Genomic DNA, 22,944 nt, shown 5'->3' with positions numbered 1-22,944 from the left:
CGAGGCCCGCCTCCGCAAGTTAGCAAGACCTGCCTGGTCTCAAAATAAAAAGGGACTGGGATGTAACTTAATGGTAAAGAGCTTGCCTAGCATGCGTGAGTCCCTGGGTTTGATCCCCAGTACCACACACAAAATAAATAATAAAATATTTGATCTGCTGTTGTGCAAGTGACATGTGAAAAATTACACGATTAGTCATTTCCAAAATGAGTCCTGAAGAAAATAGACAATTCCATTGAATATGTGTCTTAAACAAATTTTCTACACAGGGATGTTAAAAATATGTTTATGGGGAACCTCTGGGGAAGACTTTCATCCAAAAACACTATTGATTTAACAGTTCCAGGAATTACACAGCAAAATAAACAAGAACTAAATGCTTGCATTGGCTTGAACAAAAGGATTATGCAAGAGATCCCCCCCACACACACCAATTTCACTGCCTTTTTTATAACTTCCTATGAAGTCTGCTGACAGGCAGGAATATTTTAAAGGCCCTCAGAGATGGAAGTGGCAGCAGAGTAAGCAGCTAGAACTTGCTTACAAATTCAAAGCTCCTCTCCTGAAAGCTTTTGTGGACCAGCATTTATGACCAGTTATGCTATCTGCTACCTATTGGAGGAGCAGAGCAAGATGTGCCAGTTTTCACAGTTCAGCCCATACACCTTATTTTGTCTAAGTCAGGCTGGACTGGAGATTCTGTGAAGGCTGATCTGTTTCTGAATCCTCCTTATGCATAGCACATCCTCCTTATGTTCATCCTCCTGAGGCAGTCACATCTGAACTCCATTGAACCCACCCTCTGCAGTGCCATACATTTGTACTTTAGTCAAAAAAAAAAAAAAAAAAAAAAAAATATATATATATATATATATAGAGAGAGAGAGAGAGAGAGAGAGAGAGAGAGAGAGAGATTTTGAAAGAGAATCAGTTTCCAGATATTTTGGTATCTTTCCTTTTCAGAGAAGCTGTTTTGACCAGCAATAGAAAACAAACTTTTCTTTGGCAAGTTATGGTCTTTTCCTTTTATAAGTCTAGTGTGGATAAATAGAGTTTTCGAGAGCTTTAGAAGAAAGAAGTGCATGTTGAATAATTTCATGCTATTAATCAGCTTCTCTCAGGCAGTTTTAAAGATTAATCTAGAAAAAGTATGAGCTTTGCCCTTGTTACCCAACTTAACTGCACTTCAGTAACACGGAAATAATACCTATTTCATAGGGCTGTTATGAGCACTAGTGAGAACTCTGTGGATGGTGCTTATTAACATGGTCAACTTGATTTCCTTCCCTTTGCTAATTTCATCCAAATGGCAGGGTAATTATTGCAACTGGAAAACATCATGTGAGTTCTACTCCATGTTGGATGTTTATGGTTTCTGAGCACATTCACATTCATTATAATGTTGTAAGGCTGAATAACTGGGATGCTTTTCATCATAGTATCTCACAAATCTATCCAGACAAGATCAGGAATTATATTTGACTTAGAATGGCTTAGAACTAAGTATCCAAAGAACTTGTCAAAGTCATCACAGAGTTAGCTGAATGACAACATCTTAACAGAAAATCTCTTATAATATTAAAGTTTAAATGTAATGTTGAAATAGAAATCATTGTTATTCTTATCGGTTATTTATTTAGTGAAGGAATCTTATGTTGTTCTTAGTTATTATCTTAAAAGTCACAATGAGATGTAGCTCAGTGGTAGAGCACTTGCCTAGCATGTGTGAGAGCCTACATTTGCTCCCTAGCACTCAAAACAAAAACAAAAACACAGTGGACCAGACATTCAGTTTCTAAGTAAAGTTATGATATGTCTTTTAAAAGCTCTGTAATGGATTTTTCATGTAGTATATGATCAGCATATGTTTTTTTGGTCAGTGATTCCCATGAATGGCATGGGACAAGTGAATATAAATTTTTGTTTTGGTATTTTTGTTTTTGTTTTTGTGCTAGGGATGAAACCCAGGGCCTTAAATAGGCAAGCAAGTGCTGTACCTCTGAACTACATCCAAAGCTTTGTGTCAGAAGCTAGATTTCTCATTTTGAATTGCCATGACTTTAAAACTAGATGAGTTGGCTCTGCCTCTCTCCCTAACGTCATCTCTTACATTACAACACTTCCTGACATTCACTCTGTTTAGCCACACTGACCTTCTGGGAACACTGACACCTCTGGTCCTTTTGCACAGAATATTTCCCACTTGTCCTTGGCATGGCTGCCCGTTCTTCATCATTCAGATCTCTGTTCATGTCACCTCCTAAGCCCTTCCATAAACACCATATTTTTCTGTTCCATCTCCATGTTGTAACTAAAGCACTTTCAAATGCATTTTGTTTATTCATCTGTCCTCTTGCCTGTTACTTATCTTACTAGAATGAAGATCCAGAACAGCAGGGATTTAGTGTCCTGTGGATTTCTGTTTTGATTTGTGTCTTCGTGCTTTATTCTAATTAATAATAAAATAGTCAAAAATTGTGGTGAATGGTTTAAAAGTAGAGGATAACTGGATTATACTTTCTTTCAAATTATGTTACCTCTGCAATGAACTCATCTCATAATTGAATTAAAAGCATTAAATCGTCTTAATCTATCAATGCCACATTTTCTGACCCTTCTAGGTAGCACAGTTGTTTCAGGGGAGCTTCTCTCAGATTAAACATTAGAATATTTTTGTAAGTTTTGAAATGTTAATATTTTTCTTCCAATAAAAATGTGAATTTAAGGACTGGGGATGTGGCTCAAGAGGTAGCGCGCTCGCCTGGCATGCACGGAGCACTGGGTTCAATCCTCAACACCACATAAAAATAAAATAAAGATATTGTGTCCACCTAAAACTAAAATAAATAAATAAATATCAAAAAATGTGAATTTAATTTAAGTATTATTTTAAGACTTCTTTCATTGTTGAGAGCTTTTAAGAATTTGCTTATATGCTGAAAATCACGTGTTGAAATAGTTTTCTTCCACAGTTTTTTATTGTACATGTATTTTATTGATTTGGTGATTGGTTTTTTTAGATTTTGAGAGCAAACCTTGAGACTGAATCTGTGAGAGCAGATCAGTAATGCCCAGTGAGAAAGGTACAGATGAACACTGGCCACCTCTTCTATGAAAGAGTATCATGGCAGCTCTTCTGCAAAGTGAGGGGAGAAGATGGAGGTGGGAATCTTGGAAGCTAGGCTGGGAAGAGAGATGCTGAAAAGGGAAGGGGTATCAGAATAGCTCAACTCCCTTGGGATTCACGCAGACCTTGCAGCTGAGAGCACAGCCACAGGACCTCTGGATTACTCAGGGACTTGGAACAGCCACTCATTCACAATAAATCCAAATAGCCCCTCCTCTTCTGTCCTGCCAAGCTGTCCTTATGAAGATAAGTGGCTGCAATTCTCTTTCTCTTTTCTTTTTTGGTACCAGGTATTGAACCCATGTGTGCTTAACCACTGAGCTAAATTCCCAGCCCTTTTTATTATTATTATTTATTTTGAGACAGGTCTTGCTAAGTGAGGCTGGCTTTGAACTTGTGATCCTGCGCCTCACCCTCCCAAGCTGCTGGAATTACAGGTGTGCACCACCACACCTGGCTACAGTTCTCTCTTAATAGCAGAGGAGCAAAGGTCTTTTTATTGAGAAAGAAAGAGAAGAACATCTTTATTTTATCTATGTTAATATTTAGAACAAGCATGTTCCAAGGACTGCTTCCTCTTGTGCTGTGCCAGGCTGTTTAAAAAATCAATAAAAACAAAACAAAAAATAGCTTATAAGGAAACAGAATTTTAGTAGATTTGACTGGTTATGCAAAATTTCCTTGGGATATGACATTTTATTCTTTTAGCACAGATAATTTTAGGCAGAGGATCTATATGGAAATTTTTAGAATTAAATATAACTTTTAAATTTTTCATCAGATTCCTAAGTTTCTGTACATATTTTTTAAAAATATATTTTGTTTTAATTGTAGTTGGACAAAATATATTTATTTTATTTTTATGTGGTGCTGAGGATCAAACTCAGTGTCCTGCACGTGCTAGGCAAGCGCTCTACCACTGAGCCACAACCCCAGCCCCATCTGTACACATTAAATTAATAGAGGGGATTATAAAATTATAAAATCCCTAAAGAGTCATTTAGGTCATTATTAACAACCACCTATCTTTCAGGATAGCTGTTATAAAATAAGACCAATAGAAAACCACTTTGTGGAGAGCTTTTTGGGCAGGTCTTTAATTATAACAGGATTAGAGCAAAAATACTTAGCATTGAAGATAACTTACTTAGGTTAGCCTTCTGCTCATGAGGTGCATGAACCTCAACAACTGTCCTCACAGGAGTTTTCCAGCCTCCGTTTTTTTTTTTTTTTTTGGTACTGGGGATTGAACTCAGGGGCATTCGACCGCTGATCCATATCCCCAGCCCTATTTTGTATTTTATTTAGAGACAGGGTTTCACTGAATTGCTTAGTGCCTCAAAGCAACTAAGGTTGCTGAAGCTGGCTTTGAACTCATGATTCTCCTGTCTCAGACTCCCAAGCCACTGGGATTACAGGCGTGCCCCACAGCGCCTGGCTCCTGCCTCTTTTTAACACTGTTCTTCTCAAAATAAATATATATCTCGAGTAATGCCTAAGGCTTGTTTCTGGGCTCACACTCTGACCTAAGTATTCATTGTTGAGTTAACTGGAGTTATAGCTAATGCTGGAATGAGCCTATGAAGGCAATTAAAAGTTTTGGGGGAAGGCAATAATCTCTTTTCTGTGTACAGCTTTTTTTTTTTTTCTTTCAGACTTATCACATGTGATTTCATTATTCCTCAATGATCTTTGAATAACTAGCTATCATTGTCATCATCACTTTGTCCCATCTCAGGGGCCTTATTTTTGCTCTTCTATCTAACCTACATCTCCATATGACTTTTTCTTTCAGCTTCTTCAGATCTTTGTATTCTTTATAATGTGATCTTTTCTAGACACTGTTGTAAAATTGCAACCCAGACCCCTACCACCACACTCAGGATCTTTATTTTTGAATATTTATTTTTTAGTTGTAGATGGACACAATATCTTTATTTTATTTTATGTGGTGCTGAGATTCAAACCCAGGGCCTCACATGTGCTAGGAGAGAGCTCTACCGCTGAGCCACAACCCCAGCCCCACACTTAGGATCTTGCTTCTGTGTCTTTTCTTTTTTTCTCTTTCTCCTTAGTACTTAATCTGTGGCTGCCAGCCTCTAAGATGGCCCTCAAAGATTCTTACCTCTTCATATTCATATATGTGTGTAGCCCACTTCAACATTATATAGGGCTTACTTGTATAACTGTAATAGTTTAATTTTATGTGTAAACTTGATTGGGCTACAGGATGCCTAGATAACATATCTCAATGCATCTGTGAGAATGTCTCTGGAGAAGATTAGTACTACCCTTATCAATGTGGGCAGGCCTCATCCTATTGAGGATCCAGATAAAACAAAAATTGCCCCTCTGCTAGAACTGAGACATCCATCTTCTGCCTTCAGATATCATATAGACATCTCTGGTTCTTGGGCTTTTAGATTCCAACAATATCCGCCACCATTCTCAGGCCTCAGACTAGGACTGAATTACACCACCAGCTTTCCTGGTTCTCCAGCCTGCCATATGTATCTGTCATATATATATCTACATCTCTCTTTCTCTCTCTTTTATTGGTTTTGTTTCCCTGGAAAACCTTAATACAAGAACCGATAGGATATTACAGAAATCCTGAATTATATAAGGCATTGCACTTGTACCTTGCTCTCTGAATTACTGAGTCTGGAAGAAGCTGTATCATGAGGATCCTCTAGCACCCCTGTGGAGAAATCACCTAGTGAGGAACTGAGGCCTCCTGCCCATAGCCAGACGAGCTCACCATCTATATGAGTGATCTTTCTTGAGGCTGATCTTCCAGCTACAATTTAGTGTTCAGATGACTACAGCCTTTGGCAACACCTTTTTTAAAAAACATTTTTTTGTAGTTGTAGATGAACAGCATGCCTTTATTTATTTTTATGTGGTGCTGAAAATCCAACCTAGTGCCTTACACATTCTAGGCAAGCACTCTGCCTCTGAGATCCAGCCTTAGCCCCTCTTGCCAACATCTTGACTGCAACTTTATGAAAAACCCCAAGCCAGAGTCACCCAACTAAGTATCTGCTTCAGAATTCTTGACTCAGAGACTGTGAGATATGTTTCTTGCTAGGCTTGGTGGCACATGCCTGCAATCCGAACAACTCAAGAGGCTGAGACAGGAGGATTGCAAGTTCGAGACCAGCCCCCAGTTCAATACCTGCCCCCAGCAACTTTGTGAGAACCTGTCTCAAAATAAAAAATGAAAAAGACTGGGGGTGTGGCTCAGTGGTTAAGTGCCTCTAGGTTCAATTCCCAGTGAGAGAGAGAGAGAGAGAGAGAGAGAGAGAGAGAGAGAGAGAGAATGAATATCTCTTGTTTTTTGTTATCATTGTTTTTTTTTCTTTTTTTTTATTTGAGGTATTGGGGATTGATCCTAAGGGTACTCAACCACAGAGCTACATTCCCAGCACTTTTTATTTTTAATTATGAGACGAGGTCTCACTAAGTTGCCTTGGCTATTCTTGAATTTGAGATTCTCCTGCTTTAGTCTTCTGAGTAGCTGGGATTACAGGTATGCATCACTGTACCTGCTATGTTTCTTGCTTTGAATTGCTGATTTGTTACTAGCAATAGATTGTTAATACACTTCTGTGTGCGTGTGTGTGCATGCGCATGTGCCAGAGATTAAACACAGGGCCTCATGCATTCTAGGCAAGTGCTCTACCCCTGAGCCACATCCCCAGCCCTAACCCATTATTTTACTTATTCATCTTGCTTTTATGTATCTGCTTCAATTAGAATATAAGCTACATAAGGGCAGGAATTTTTTCCTTTTTAGTTCACTGTGGAATCCCTAGCACCCAGAATATCTTTCTCACTACCACCCAGAGAGGTACTGTTATCCCCTTTTAAAAAATAAAGGGCGTAGTAAGGTTAAATAACATACCCAAGATCATGCCGTCCAAACCAGACTTTTCCCCAAGCCTCACGTGCACCACCTGCACTGTCCCACTTCTATGCATGTTCAAGATAGCAGCATAAGCTGGATGTGGTGGTGTATCTCTGCAATGCCAAGGCTGGGGCAGGAGAATCACAAGTTCAAGGGCAGCTTTGAAAGTAGGACAATAGTAACTAATGAGCATACTAATGAGGTAATGGTCTCTGCTGTCATGCAGTTAACAATAAAATTGGAGAAACAGGATAAGTATCAGACAACTACTATATAGAGCAGGATTTGATGAGTGCCCTAGGATGTATACTGGCTCTCAAAGGGTAGCACAATTCCTTTTCCAAGAAGAATGACTATTTGTGGTTCTCATGTATAAGTACCTATGGTTTGTGCCCTACTAGGTGTACAACCCTAGCCACAACCAATCAAAATAAGGCTAATTTCTTAAATTAAAAGCTGACTACTCTAAGCTAGGCAGGCAGCCCAAGAGGGGACTTGGTATAAGAACTTTTAAGAGAGCTGGGCACAGCAACACGCACCTGTAATCCCATCAACTCAGGAGACTGAGATAGGAGGATGACAAGTTTGAGGCCTTTAGCAACTTAGCAAGACCCTACTTCAAATATGAAAAAATAAAAAGGGCTGAGGATGTAGTTCAGCGGTAAAATGCTCCTGGCTTCAATCCCCAGTACCAAATCAAACAAATAAACCCCCCCCCCCAAACCTAAGAAGCTTGTTTGCTGAGATAGTGTCCTATTACAATAAATCTCGATCATCAGGGGTAACCTGAACATATATTTAGTCCTTGTAATCAGAAAAGCCTTCTTTTTGTTTTTTTAATTTTTTTTAGTTGTAGATGGACACAATACCTTATTTTATTTATTCATTTTTATGTGGTGCTGAGACTTGAATCCAACGCCTCATACATGCTAGGCAAACACTCTACCACTGAGCCACATTCCCAACCCCCAGAAAAGGCTTCTTATTCAAAGTGTAATGAAAAGTTCTATAGTAGTTCAGAATAATCAGAGGTATGAGGAGGGCAAGGGTTGGACACTTTATGGAGAATTGACACATGAGCTTCCACTGAAATAAGCATATACTTTAACCAGTATATTAGAGGTCATTTTAATTCATAAAGTATAAGAACTACAATTATACAAAGAAGTCATTTGTTTTGCTTGATTTGGGCTTTGATTATATTTCTGTGTACTAATAATTAGAAATGCGTTATTTCACATAAACAGCATTTTAAACGTTCTTCATTTTTATATATTCTAGAGGTACTTGTTATCAGCAGAAAATACTATCTGTAGTTTTGACTAGAAATAACATTAGGGAGCACTTCTCAACCTGTGTTAGAATGTCCAATGACTTATAAAGATGCTCAGGTGTCATTAAACATGCTAAAAGGATATATTTCCATTTCAATTTTCTTTAATTCCACAAGGCTAAGGAAAAAAAGAGCAGCAGGAGGGATCAAAATAAACTAGGATAAGGGGGCGGGGAGAGAAATAATAAATAATAAAAGCTTACAATTCAGAGAGCCACCATTATGACTTTCAGTTTGAGTTTCATTCTGGAAGTGACTGCTTGTTTTCTCTGTCATGACCTAATATGTCACATTCTATGGTGGCATGGAGAAAGAGGGAGGGAGAATCCTGTCTTTATATTTTTGTTCACTCATGCAACAAGTATTTGTTGAGTTCTTACGAGATGCCTGTCTGTGATATTTACGGCATTCCTTCTGTCTGGACTTTTTCCTTTTGGCATGGAAACTCCCATCTATCCTGTGAGATTTAGCTCAAATATTGCCCACTTTTTGAAACATTCTCTTATTCCAAAAGTTATACACTCCTTCTTCTCTAGTCTTATAATATCTATCATATCTTTTCATACCTTTTATGTATATCCATCTTACTCTTTCATCAGACTGACCACTTTTAGGACATATCTCCTCTTTAATGCGCTGAGCGTTCTGTCTTAGCAACATGTAGGAGTTATTCAGCAAATGTTTGTTGGATGGATGGTGGATAGATAGAGATGAACGATTATTGACAACTTGTTGAAAAGTGTAAGAGGGAATTCTGCTTCTGGTTATAATGTAATGGGAATTAAATATACTTGCTATGAACAATTAGGAAATCTGGATAAAATTCCATGAGAATCCTGTGTGCAGACCTCAGATAGTTCCTAAGTCAGTTCACTTCCAACATTCTGTGTAACTTTTCCCATTAGGAGAACTGCCAATTTAAACAGCTAAAAGCAGGGCAATTTCAGACATTCTAATGGCATTGAGACAAAAATTTGAGTTTCAATCCACCAAAAAAGAGAGACTCTAGTTAATATCCAGGTTTTTATTTGGAATCCACAAACTCTCAACACTTCCTCAGGTCAGCTCAGTCCCTGATTGTATTCCAGTGATCTCTGCTACTCAGATAGCTACCAGAATCCATCCTAGAGGAGAAAACATCATTTAGAGGCACTACATTTTATCCTACACAGTGTATGGCATTTGATGTAAAACTACCAGGCACAACAAGAAACAGGCCCAAGGGGCAAAGGACAGAGAGGGTTTAGAGGGATAGAGGACAGGTGACCTAGAAATTGTGTTATCCAAAATAGACTTCTATGATAAGTTCAAGAATATAGGTGATAAGATTGAGAATTTTACCAGAGACCCAGAATCTATAAAAATATAAACAAAAAAGCTGGGCACAGTGGTGCATGCCTATAACACCAGAAACTTAGGAGGCTGAGGCAGGAGGATTGCAAGTTCAAAGCCAGCCTCAACAATCTAGCAAGATCCTGTCTCAAAATTTTAAAAAATTAAAACAAATAAACAAGGGCAGGGGATGTGGCTCAGTAAAATGCCTCTGGGTTCAATCCCCAATATAAATAAGTAAATAAATAAATAAATAAATAAATTGACAGTTCTATAACTGAAAAGTCACTGGCATCATGAGCTCAGTAGATGGTTTAACAGCATCAACAACCAAATTTACCTTTGTCTTCAGGTTATAAATGAAGAATAGGTTAGCAACTACCCCTTAGTCCTGATTATATTATGGACAGCCCAAAGTATTAAAAATGTATAAGAAAAATAGAGGGAGTCCAAAAGGGATATATGGTACATAGTGAGAAGTCTAATATTTATGTAGCTTGAGTCCCAGAAAGACAAGAGAGAGAGAATAAGCAGAAGCTTTATTTGAAAGGATAATGGCCAAGGACTTTTCTAAAGTGACCAATGAAAATAAGCCACAGAGTCAAGAAATGCATTGAATTCTTTGTAGGATTAAAACATTAAGAAGTAGGCATATCAGTATAAAACTGCTAAAATCCAAAAACAAATAAAATCTTGAAAGCAGCAGGGGTGAGTTGGGAAGAACAATGAGGAAGGGGACATTATTGGCCAAACAGCAACAATGACATTGATAGTTGACTGCTCAATAGAAATGATAAAAGCCCAAAACAACAAAACTACATCTTAAATAAAAGATCAGCTGCTATTTCTAAAATTCTATATTTGCAAAAATAACCTTTAAGCATGAAGGCAGTATAAAGACATTTATAGAATTTCATGAATTGAGGGAGTTCCCCCCCCCAAAAAAAGAAGAAAGAAACACCAAAGAGATTTCTTCAAATGAATGGAAAATTATCCCACTCAGTAATGAAGAGATGCAAGAAGGCACAAAGAGTAACAGAGAGAGCAAATAAAGCTAAAGGAACACTGACCATGCAAAACAGTAATAAAACAGTAACACAAAGGAAGGGAGGTCATAGAAATTAAAATATTGTGTGATCCTAGCATTGTCCAGCAAGTGGTAAAAGTCTTAATTTATTTTAGGTGCTAAAAGGTCAAAGTTGTACATTGTAATTTTCAAGTTATTCACTACAGAAGAAAATCAAAGAATATATATTTAATAAGAAATGGAAAAAATATGTAAAAATATTTAATAATCCAAAAAGAAGACAGGAAAAAAAAAGAAGAAAAAAGGAGACATTTTATAAACATTTGTTTATAAAAATATACCAAATAGATGGTATATAGACATTCAGATTCATCAGCAACTTATAAAATATGAATGGAAATCCTTCAATTAAAAGATAAGGATTATCAAACTGGATTTTTAAAATATGACTTACTCTTATAGGAATGGCAGTTACATTTGGAAAAGCATTTGGCAGTATCTGCCAAAGCTGGACACATGCATACTTGATGTGTCTGTTGTACTGGTATAATGGAATACCACAGATGGAGTAATTCATAAAAAACAAAAATGTATTTTCTCACAGTTCTGAAGACTGAGAAGTCCAAGATCAAGATGCTGGCATCTGTGAGGGTTTCTTGTGGTGTCATCCCATAACAGAAGGCAAAAATACAAGAGTGGGGGACTGGATGGCAAACTTACTCTTTTATGAGGAAACTACTCACTTGATAACCCACTCTTGCAGCACTAATCCATTCATAAGGACACAGCCATCATGACCTAGTCACCTCTTATAAGTCTCACCCTTTAATACTATCATAATGTCAGTTAAATTTTGACCTGAGTTTTGGAAAGGACGATCAAACTATAGTACCCAACAATTTACTCCAGAAATACACTCATGAGAAAGCATGCATAGAATGCTCATAAGGTCATTACTTGTAATAACCATAAACTAGAAACTGTCTAAATATTCATCAACAAAAGAATAAATTCATACAGTGATATAGTAGAAATGATACAATGATTGATGTACACACTACAGCATAAATAAATCTTGTAAAAGTAATGTCTATCAATGCTGACTCATAATGGGGATGGGGGGAGCATGGGAGGAATGGAGGAACTTTAGATAGAGCAAAGAGAAGGGAGGGAAAGAAAGGGGGCAAAGGGATAGGAATGACGGTAGAATGAGTTAGATATGATTGTCCTAAGTACATGCATGAAGACATGAATGGTGTGAAAATACTTTGTGTACAATCAGTGACTTGAAAAATTGTGCTCTATATGTGTAATATGAAATGAATTGCATTCTGTCATCATGTATAACAAATTAGAATAAATAAAAAATTTAATAAAAAAGTAATGTCTATCAGAAGAAGCCAGACACAAAAGTGTACCAACATGTATAATTTCATTACTATAAAATTCTAAAACCAGCAAAACTAATCTATGGTATTAGAAGTTAGGTTGATTACTTTTGGAAGGGTTAATGTATTGATTAATTTTGCTGATGATTGTATGGGTATGTTTTATGAAAATTCATGAAGCTGTGTATTTATGGTTTGTGTGTTGTATGCATGTTGCATTTCAATAAAAAGTACAGCGATATTGGGGGCTGGGATTGTGGCTCAGCAGTAGAGTGCTCGTCTAGCATGGGTGGGACCCGGGTTCGATCCTCAGCACCACATAAAAATAAAGGCATTGTGTTCTGTCCATCTATACCTAAAAAAATAAATATTAAAAAAAGTACATCAATAAAGTATTGAGAATTGACAGCAAGGTCAGTTCAGTTATATTTTAGAATATGTTATATTTTAGAATATAGTACGTTTCATGTCACAGTGAATCAAGTTGAAGATGATCAAGAGATGATAAGCCATAGAGGTGAAGACGAGGATTCATTAATCAGTAAGTATTTAAAGTCCCTGTTATAGTCCAACAGCTATTTGAGGTGTTAGGGATCCAAAAATTAATTAAGACTTTGTGTTTTCAGTGTAGTCATATTCTAGGAGAGAAAGATACCAGTTATAAAACTGGATGAATGATTATGGTTGCCAAAACTAAAATAAAAATTTTTTTTATAGATGCACACAATACCTTTATTTGTTTATTTATTTATTTATTTATATGTGGTGCTGAGGATTGAGCCTAGTGCCTCACACATGCTAAGCAAGTGCTCTACCACTGAGCTACAACCCCAGGCCCCCCAAAGCTACATATTTTGACCACTTTCCCTGTATTATACATTGTGCTGTGCAATTTTGCAGCACCTTAGCTAATGTTCACTATAACAATCCAATGAAGTAGATATTTATCCCTTACCTTCCTAAGGAAATACAGAAAAAAAGATAAGCTATCCAAGGTACAACCACCAAGATAAAAACTCCTCTGTCCTGAATTCAAGGTTTTGTTCTTTCTGATACCCTATGCTGCCATAAGATGGTGGCTTAAGAGAGAAAGAACTGTGTGGTGAAATTGCAAGGGAAAGTTGAAATAAATTCCAGTGATGATGTCTTGGGAAAGGTGGTATAGACAGATGACCTGTACCTCTGAAGATGAACTGAGAATAATATTTGATGGCCTGGGAGGAGATTTAAAGAAATAAAAGTTTCTCACCTGAGTAAAGCCCAGGCTTTCAGAGGAAGAGGCAAAATGTGTATAGTAGACCTGAGATGGCCAAGTGCTCTTACTCAGAAAAGGGATTGAAGGGTCTAGCTGCTCCATAACAGTTTTTTAACCAAATGCCTTGGATTCAGGCCCTCTGAACCTACCTCCTACAATAGTGTCTGGTATGTCCTAAATATTTCTGGGTTTTCTTCTTTGTATCTTAGGATAATACTGTACATTTAATTTTATAGCCAGCTTTTTTTCCTAATGTTTCATTATGAGAATTCTCTCAAAGAAAAGGTCTTGTTGCCAAAATGTCCTCTCCAATTGTCTTTAAGCCACCATAGGGAGAGCGTTTTAGATTCTTGCCAGATTTCAAGCCAAGGTCGATACATGTATAATGGAAGTGCTTATAAAACAGCAGGAAGGAACACCATCTGCATAAAAATAAATAAATAAACGGTGTCTTGGGACACTTATCCTCATCCTAGTACATCTTGGGTGGTTTAACTTTTAAATAAGATATCATGCAGCCAGCAAAAGTTCACATCTTTTGAATTTGAATATATTTATTTATTTTTGGGATAATTTTAAGTAGTCCATCCTTTTAGGTTATTTGTCCAATTGATACGTGAGTGACCTAAATTAACAATGGCTTACTTCTCTCTCATTACAATAGAGTGTGATATGACAGCTTCACCTACAACCCAACCATCTTGTTGCTTTGTTTTCCTAGGGTGTTTCCTTTGGTCACATAATTAAAGGTGGCTAATACAATTTAGCAAGTGGGGAAATAAATGTGATATGAGGAGCACACTCTTGCCTTTGAAGGGAGGACCTGTGTGTTGAACATTTCACTTGTGATTGCTTATTATCCAGAAGTTACTAGAAGACTGGGAAATAATCTATCTTGGTCGTATGTTCTCTGGGCTGTAAGAAACTGAGATCAAATATTGGGAACAACCAATGGCCTCTGGAATATTCTGAGCTCAGTAAAATCAAGTGTTGAATTTAGGCTAAGGTGTCTGGTAAGTTCTGATCTCTGTAATAAGGCTTGTTTCCACTCTTTTATATTAAAAAAAATCATAGTATGCACAGAACTTGAAAATAAAACTATATAGGAAAAAATCTTTGTGATTTTAAATAAACTGGAGAGAATATAGAAATATAGTGCTTTGTGCTCATTTATTCACTAGAATTAAGGAATTCCATTCCTTCTTCCAGTTTTAGTGAAATTAAGCTCTTTCAGGCTTACTTTTACTTACAATGCTAACTAGTGACATTCTATAACCTGGGCATAAAGATATACATCATCATGGTGAACAAAAAGAGACCAAGGTAGAGATAGTTGAAGATGTTCTTCCACCCTACAGGAATAGCAAAAAGATATGACTGTTTCCTAGAACTAGCAAAGAATGTGATTTGATGAAGTATTAAATTAAGAACATTCATAATGATGTTGATCTTGTTTTCCTGTGCAATACTAAATGTCTGAATATTCATAATCCTGCCACTTGTTCTCTGTTCTTAGAGGTATAATTTGAACAAAGGGATTTTGTAAAGCTCTTAAGACTTTTGAAATTGTGATTACACATTGCAAAGATAACCTTTAAAGAGAATCCTGTAATTCTAACTGGTTGTCTTCCTTGAGACTTTGTTGCCTTGGTAATAATGCTGCAATTTACATGTCTGAATTGCTAAACAATCTTAAGACTTGTAAATTTGCTCTGTCAAGTCAGAAGAGAATCAGTGACACACTTCTCTATCCCCACATGTATAATGAAGAGAAACAAATTTTAACAAATATTTAACAAGGGAAATTGCCTTTGTGTGTGTGAAAATTAAATATCTAATATTCTTATCTTCAGGAATTCATGTTAAATCTTATTATTTAACAGCATTTTTCTTTTTTTTTTTTTTTCATAGACTGCCCTTCATCTGCCTGGGTTCAGTTCAAAGACAGCTGTTACATTTTTCTTGAAGAAGCCATCAAAGTTGAGAGTATAGAGGATGTCAGAAATCAGTGTACTGACCATGGTAAGTGGCTTTTTTCCCCCCCTCTCACAAATTAGCAGCATTCACTAATACTTTTCAAAAGTGATGTTATCATACTTTTCTCTGGGTTCTTAGAATTAATGTCCAATTCTTCTTCTACAACATGCAAGCCACAGGTAGTAGAATTTAATGTAATCCTTGATTTAGAAGACAATACTTGGATGATACTGTCCGTAATAGTGACAGAATCTTAGCAACGTCAGAGTCTATGCAATGTGTGTACCTTGAGCCACGCATTGTACTTCAGCACTTCATATTTCACTTGGCTTTAATTATCACAACAAACCTATCAAGCAGTTTATTATCTTTCTTTTATTAAGTTTAGTTATTTGTTTAAGGCCACACAGGCATGGACTTGGACATTGCTGGTGCTCCCTCTCACAGAGGATTGCCTTCCCTACCCAGGATCTGTCTTCGCTATTGTCTTCAAAGATGGCTGTCAATAACTCCTTTTCTCCCCCTTCGCCCATATAGTATGAGCAATCTATTTGCCCTCCCTTTGAATTTAGGTTGGTCTTTTTGACTTGCTTTAACCAATTAAATGCAGCTCGTGTGGTATCCTGGACCTTTAAAGCCAGGCTTTAAGAGGACTAGTAGATTCCTCTGAAAGCCAAGAGAATAAAGTGATTCAAAAAGAAGATAAGCAGCTGTGTCAAACGTGGCTGATAATTAAGTAGGATGGGAATGAGGAAGTGGCCACTGGATACAATCATGTGAATGTCATTAGAATTTGGATTGTAGAAATCTCTATGGAGTGTTTGAAACAAAATACTGAGTGAAGTGGGTTTAAGAAAACACAGGAAGAAAGGAATAGGGGAAAACTAGTACAAATAACATCTCTTGCTGAAAATGCAAGAGTAATAGAGCAAAAGTATCTGAAGGGGGATGATGATATATGATATATGGCAAGAGCTAGCCTCCAGGTAGAAATAGCATCAATTGGGCTGGGGTTGTGGCTCAGTGGCAGAGCACTTGCCTAGCACATGTGAGGCACTGGGTTCGGTCCTCAGCACCACATAAAAATAAATAAATATATAAAATGAAGGCATTGTGTCTATCTACAACTAAAAATTTTTTAAAAAAGGAAATAGCATCAATTTATCTAAATACATAGGTTTAACCTACAATTCAAAGACAGCATCAACTTATTGTAAAAACAGGATTCCTGAAGCAAAGTTAATGTTTTTTGTTTTTGCTTTTTAAAGAGAGAGAGAGAGAGAGAGAGAGAGAGAGAGAGAGAGAGAGAGAATTTTTTTTAATATTTATTTTTCAGTTTTTGGCAGACACAACATCATTGTTTGTATGTGGTGCTGAGGATCGAACCCAGGCCGCACGCATGCCAGGCGAGCACGCTACCACTTGAGCCACATCCCCAGCCCCAATTGACACACAATACGTTGGCAAATTGTCTTCCCTGAATTTCATTTTCATAATTTGTAAATGAGTTAAAATTATCATCAAGGTCTGTTGGGATTTAGGCTTAAAATTCTTCATCACTTTTTTATTCTATTTCAAAACTACTGTTGCAGGCATGCAGTGTGGGCAAAAGTCAGATTACATAAGCTCACAAAGTAAGTCTGTGGTAAAGAAGAGTTAAGATAAAAGGGCTGTTTTTCAGTTAGAATATATATTCAATTAGGGCTAGAGTTGTGGTTCCATCCTGAGCACCACATAAAAATAAAGGTATTATGTCCATTTACAATTATTTTTAAAAATTTAAAAAAATACACTCAATTTCACATTGTGATATATTTCAGACTTTAAAAAATGCTTTTGTTTTTTGAGTCAGGATCTTGCTATGTTGTCCAGGCTGGCTTTGAACTTGAGATTCTTTAGTCAACCTCTCCAGTAGCAGGGACTACAGGTACATATTACTGTACCAGGCAAAATATTTTTCTTTTTTCATGGTGCTGAGGACTGAATCGAGGACCATGCATATGCAAACCATACACTCTACTTTTGACTATATCCTCAGCCCTGTTTTTTTTTTTTTTTTTTTTGGTTGTAGATGGACACAATACCTTTATTTAATTTATTGATTTTTATGTGGTATTGAGGATCGAACTCAGAGCCTCACATGTGCTAGGCAAGCACTCTACCACTGAGCTACCACCCCAGTCCCAACTTTTCCCCCCACCTGGGAACTGGGGATCGAATCCAGGGCTTTGCAGATGCTTTGCCACTGAGTGACATCTCAGCCCTCCCAGCCCTAGTTTTTAAAGGTGTGCTTGGAGTGGAGGCAATTCATGTTTTTGGATTTTGGCAGTCATTAGCTCAAACTAAAGCTATGCTGTAAGAAAGCATCTTTTTCAACTAAAATATAGCTTGTGACTTGAGAGTCCTTGGGTCTTACTAAAGATAGTTTTTATTACTGTATAAAATCTACTCTCTACTATTTATGTGTTTTCTTAGGCATAATCACAACTCCAGCATTTAGAAGTGTCCTCCCCCTAAAAAACCAATTTCTAACAACTCACTAATATAACATTTTGGAGGCCTATCAAATTGTATTAAAGATACTTTAATTAAAATCATATTCATTTATTATATAATGAATGAAAACAAACAGTTTTTAATTCACATAGTTAAAACATTATTTTCCCTTAGAAAATTCTTACCTATCAAATGGTGTGCAGCATAAGCTCTTAGAAAAAAGGACAAAATTTCCAACGTGCCAATATTATTTTACTTCAAGGCAGCTGAATAAAATAATAGCAATTTGGCTGGTCTTACAAGATTTTTTAAAATGAAGTTTCCTCTCTAACTACTTTGTCTTTTTTTAAAAAAATATTTATTTTCTAGTTTTCGGCGGACACAATATTTTTGTTTGTATGTGGTGCTGAGGATCGAACCCGGGCCGCATGCCAGGCGAGCGCACTACCGCTTGAGCCACATCCCCAGCCCCACTACTTTGTCTTTTTAAAAAACAATTTCTATTAGCTATACTTAGACATTAGTATGTATTTCAATAACAAGTTATATTGAGGCTGAGAGTCAAGAAAGCATGTTCCTATATCCTTATTAGCTTGTATGAACTACAAAATCAAAGTTCGTCAGCATTAACATTTGTCTCAGTTAAGTAACTGTTGACTATACAGAAGCAAAGTGAATGTGTTGATTTACTTCCTCTATGACTCAAATGTAGTCCAGTCATAATAATTTTTTAGCAAACTAAGCAAAACTAAATTAAATACATTGAATAATGGGCTAGGGTTGTGGCTCAGTGGTACAATGCTCGGATAGCATGTTATGAGGCACGGGGTTCAATTCTTAGCACTACATAAAAATAAATAAATAAAATAAAGGTATTGCGTCCACCTACAATAAAAGCATTAAAAACAAAACAAACAAACAAAAATAAACCACTGAGGGTTGTGTGTTTTTTAGAAATATTTTTTAGTTCTAGGTTGTCACAATTTTTATTTTATTTTTATGTGGTGTTGAGTATCGAACCCAGTGCCTCACACATGCTGGGTGAGCGTACTACCACTTGAGCCACATCCCTAGCCCAAGGGTTGTGTGTTTTTTGTTTCTTCCTTTCTTTTTTAAGTTGTAGGAATTGAATCCAGGGCCTTGTACATGCTAGGCAAGTACTCTCCCAGTGAACTATATGCCCAGCTCTGTAGCCTGAGTTTTGATTGCTATATTTAGAAGTCCATTAACTAGTTATAGTAGCTATTTAGGAATATTGCATAGTATATACAGATCTTTTCATAAAATGTCTTATATCTAAATAAAACTGTCTTTTTCTCTACTTACACATTTATAAATTCAGGGGATTAAATGTGGCTTAGTGATAGAATCTAGCATGCATCAGGCCTTTGATTTTTTAAAAGTTCTTCATACATGGCTAAAATTCCTTCTGTTTTTTTCATAATCCTATACATTTTCTTCTACTCTGGAAATACCCATTTCATAGATGAATCAGACAGCTAGCTAAATTTAGTCAGTATTACTGTCACATATTTTTAACATGGTAGTGTTTTGTTTAGAACAGCAGAGTAGATCAACATGAATTGTTTTTTCCTCTGCTATGTATAAAGAAGAAAAAGCTTATTACTAGAAATATTTACATTTGGAAAGTCTTCACAGTCATACAAAATCATTTTTTTTTTGTAGTTGTAGATGGACAGCATGCCTGTATTTGCTTATTTTTGTATGTGGTGCTAAGGATCAAATACCAGTGCCTCACACATAGTAGGCAAGCACTCTGCCACTGAGCCCCAGCCCCACCCCAGCCCCCAAAATAATTTCTTAAACTTACCATTGGGAGTATAGAAAATGAATCACTTGTTACGTTTTGGGCTACAGATAGCTACATTTATACTATTCCCAGTGCTTTGTGCTACTTTACTCAATGTGCTAATTTTCTTTCTTTTCTAATATTACTCATTTAGAAAATAATTGTGAAAAGCTAAAATATTTTATTTTACAACATTTACCTTTATAACAAATTATATATATTTTCACTCTTTCCTTTTGGTCATATGAGCTACATATCATTAGTCATAAAAAAGAATTAAAGAGCCAAATTATATCTCAGTAGGTAGTGTCACTGGTAATGCATTCAGCACAGCATTTATTCTGCCACTTAAGAAAATGAAAATGTGTCTTATTTGCCTGACATAATAATTTAAGTATATACGACATTTAATTAGGTTATAGTGTAAAAAAAAATCATTAAAGTTTATTAAAGGCTGCCACAAGGTCGAAGAAAAGAATAAAAACCATCATCTCTGGATACTTAAACCACTAAACTTTTAGTTCTTATTTTCTACAATAAAAGCCAGAAATGTTTAATTAGCTAATATGGAATTCTGCTTATTTTTTTTTTTTCGTATTTTAGAAGCAAGATGAGTTTTCACGTTTCTTGTGTTACATTTTTCTTTGGGAAGGCAAATTGTCTTTTTAACAGTCTGAGATCTATATTTCTCTTTAGGATTTTTCTTGAGTGGTGTTTTGGTCACATTTTAGCAGTAAGTACTAGGGTAAAACAGGTTAAAAGTCTATGTGACATTTAGCAGACATGTGATAGGAGCTAGAGCTGATAAAAAGTTATCAAGTTTTTAAAAGGTGAACTGACTCAAAGAATCTTGCTGAATTCTGTGGACTAAAGTATTAAGTATTTTAAATTGTCAGTCTCATTTTTTCTTTTAAAAGTTTTTCATACTTAAATAAGAGATGATCATGTACATGAAAATTAAAAACAAAATCAAAATCACCCTAAACTGCACCACTCTGAGGTACTTAATTGTTAACATTTTGGTAACTATGCTTCTGGACTAGGGAAACTATCCTAGATTATTTCCAATTTAATTGTGCCTGTGATTTGTGAAAACAAATTTGGGTATTGTTGAACATGTGACTTTGCCTATATGTTTAAGAGCCAATGACTACCTTAGCATATATTGATTAAAGATTGCTGGTTAAAGAATATACTTATTTTAAGGCTTTTGGCTTATATCACCAAATTGTCTCCAAAAAGTTGATGCTTTTACTCTACTGCTTTTAGTTCTTATTTTCTACAATAAAAGCCAGAAATGTTTAATTAGCTAATATGGAATTCTGCTTATTTTTTTTTTTTCATATTTTAGAAGCAAGATGAGTTTTCACGTTTCTTGTGTTACATTTTTCTTTGGGAAGGCAAATTGTCTTTTTAACAGTCTGAGATCTATTTTTCCCCTATTAAGGTGTTTGCCATTTTATTTCATATTCATAATAGAGCTATAGGTTGTCTGGTTTCTGATTTTCCTCTTTAACAATATGTTTTGATTTGGGTCCTCATAGTTTTCTGTTGTCCTGTAGTTAAATTTATTGTCCCCTGCCCCAAAGCCCTCTTATAAAAGATGTAAAAGTGAAACAAATAAAGCTCATAATTTTTTATACCTCATGTAATTTTCACTGATTCTTGAGCATGCTCTCCCTCTTTAAAATAATTTCAGGAGCAGACATGATAAGCATACATAATGAAGAAGAAAATGCTTTTATACTGAATACTTTGAAAAAGCAATGGAAAGGCCCAGATGATATCCTCCTAGGCATGTTTTATGACACAGATGGTAAGTGTGACTGTTTTTCTGTTTGTAGAGCTTAGGGCATTTTGATTCTTCAGTTTTATAGATCAAGTTGATGTTTCCTGGGGCATCCAGGTATTGCATTTCCAGTGTGCACCTAGGACTTGTACCATACATAGCTTTCCCCTAAGTAGCTTGATGTGTTTGACAAATGAGATAAGTTGATTCTCTTGTCTGGATTAAAATGTTTCTAGGCTCAGTATTTTTGTAATATGGCACAGTCATAAAACTTATTAGTGTTAGCAGTTAATAGGATAAGGTTAGAGTAAATGATCTGTATGTTATATAATGTAAATGTGTATTTTGTCACTACAGAAAACTAGAAGGGACATATTTAAGCATTTTCTTTTTTAATTTATTTTTTAGTTATATTTTACTTTATGTGGTGCTGAGGATCTAACCCAGTGCCTCACACATGCTAGGTGAGAGCGTTCTACCTCTGAGCCACAACTGCAGCCCTATTTAAGCATTTTCAAAAGAAATTACTAAGGTTAATAATATTTAAACTTAAAAATAATTTTCCCATGAAAATATCTTTCCTTACAAAAATGGGATCTTTTTCTGAAACCACTTAATACTTTTTTTTTTTTTGGTGTTGGAGATTGAACCCAGGGCCTTATGCATGCAAGGCAAGCACTCTACCAACTGAGTTATATCCCCAACCCAATAAATACCTTTTACTGATGTGGCTGCAGAGAGAATATATTCCTCCTTCTAACTTTAATCCAAAAAATTGAAAACCAAAAATCAACTACATACCTTTCCACCTTGGCTCTAACACATTTTAAAACTGTCATGATGTTGAAAATGTTCCTTAATTGACAGATGCAAGTTTCAAGTGGTTTGATAGTTCAAATATGACATTTGATAAGTGGGAAGACCAAGAAGATGCTGAGGATCTAGTTGACACCTGTGGTTTTCTGCACACCAAGACAGGTGAATGGAAAAAAGGAAATTGTGAAGTTTCTTCTGTGGAAGGAACACTTTGTAAAGCAGCTAGTAAGTATGACTGAATGTCTTTTTTCCATTTTAAGAGGGATGTGAAAAGTAAGGCTGGTTTCAAACATTTTTTTCCATGAGATTAGCTTTTCTTATTAAATAAATGGAGTAAGAATTCAGAATATAGTAGGGTAGTTTGTTTTTAAGTCTCCTGGAAATTAAATATGTAATTGTCTTACATTTCACAGGCAGGGCCAGATCATGCACACCAGGCATAATTTAATTCTATCTGCTTAAAGTTTCCAAGAGATCAAAAATATGGTTTCTTTTTTGTTCAATATGTATTTTTTAGTTGTAGTTGGACACAGTACCTTTATTTTTTTTTTACTTATTTTTATGTGGTGCTGAGGATCAAACCAAGGGCCTTGAACATGCTGGGCGAGTGCTCTACCACCGAGCCACAACCTCAGCCCCCAAATTCTTGTTTTTCAAAAGAATTACCAAAAGATTTTGGTGTAT

General features: G+C 36.0%; 1 protein-coding gene across 1 annotated transcript in view; it reads left to right on the top strand.

Annotated features, from left to right (window-relative positions):
- Positions 1 to 22,944, top strand: part of Ly75 (lymphocyte antigen 75) — a 136,288-nt gene that overhangs the window by 103,688 nt on the left and 9,656 nt on the right. Inside the window, exons 35-37 of the mRNA XM_046462300.2 lie at positions 15,284 to 15,394; positions 21,355 to 21,471; positions 22,312 to 22,485. Of these exons, the coding sequence (XP_046318256.1) occupies positions 15,284 to 15,394; positions 21,355 to 21,471; positions 22,312 to 22,485 (402 nt within the window). The remainder of the gene's footprint in view (positions 1 to 15,283; positions 15,395 to 21,354; positions 21,472 to 22,311; positions 22,486 to 22,944) is intronic.

This window comes from Marmota monax, unplaced genomic scaffold, assembly GCF_021218885.2.
Source record: "Marmota monax isolate L192 unplaced genomic scaffold, Marmota_monax_Labrador192_F-V1.1 WCK01_AAM20220418_F8-fsc00129, whole genome shotgun sequence".
Classification (NCBI taxonomy): domain Eukaryota; kingdom Metazoa; phylum Chordata; class Mammalia; order Rodentia; family Sciuridae; genus Marmota; species Marmota monax.
This window is presented reverse-complemented; position numbering and strand designations above follow the sequence as displayed.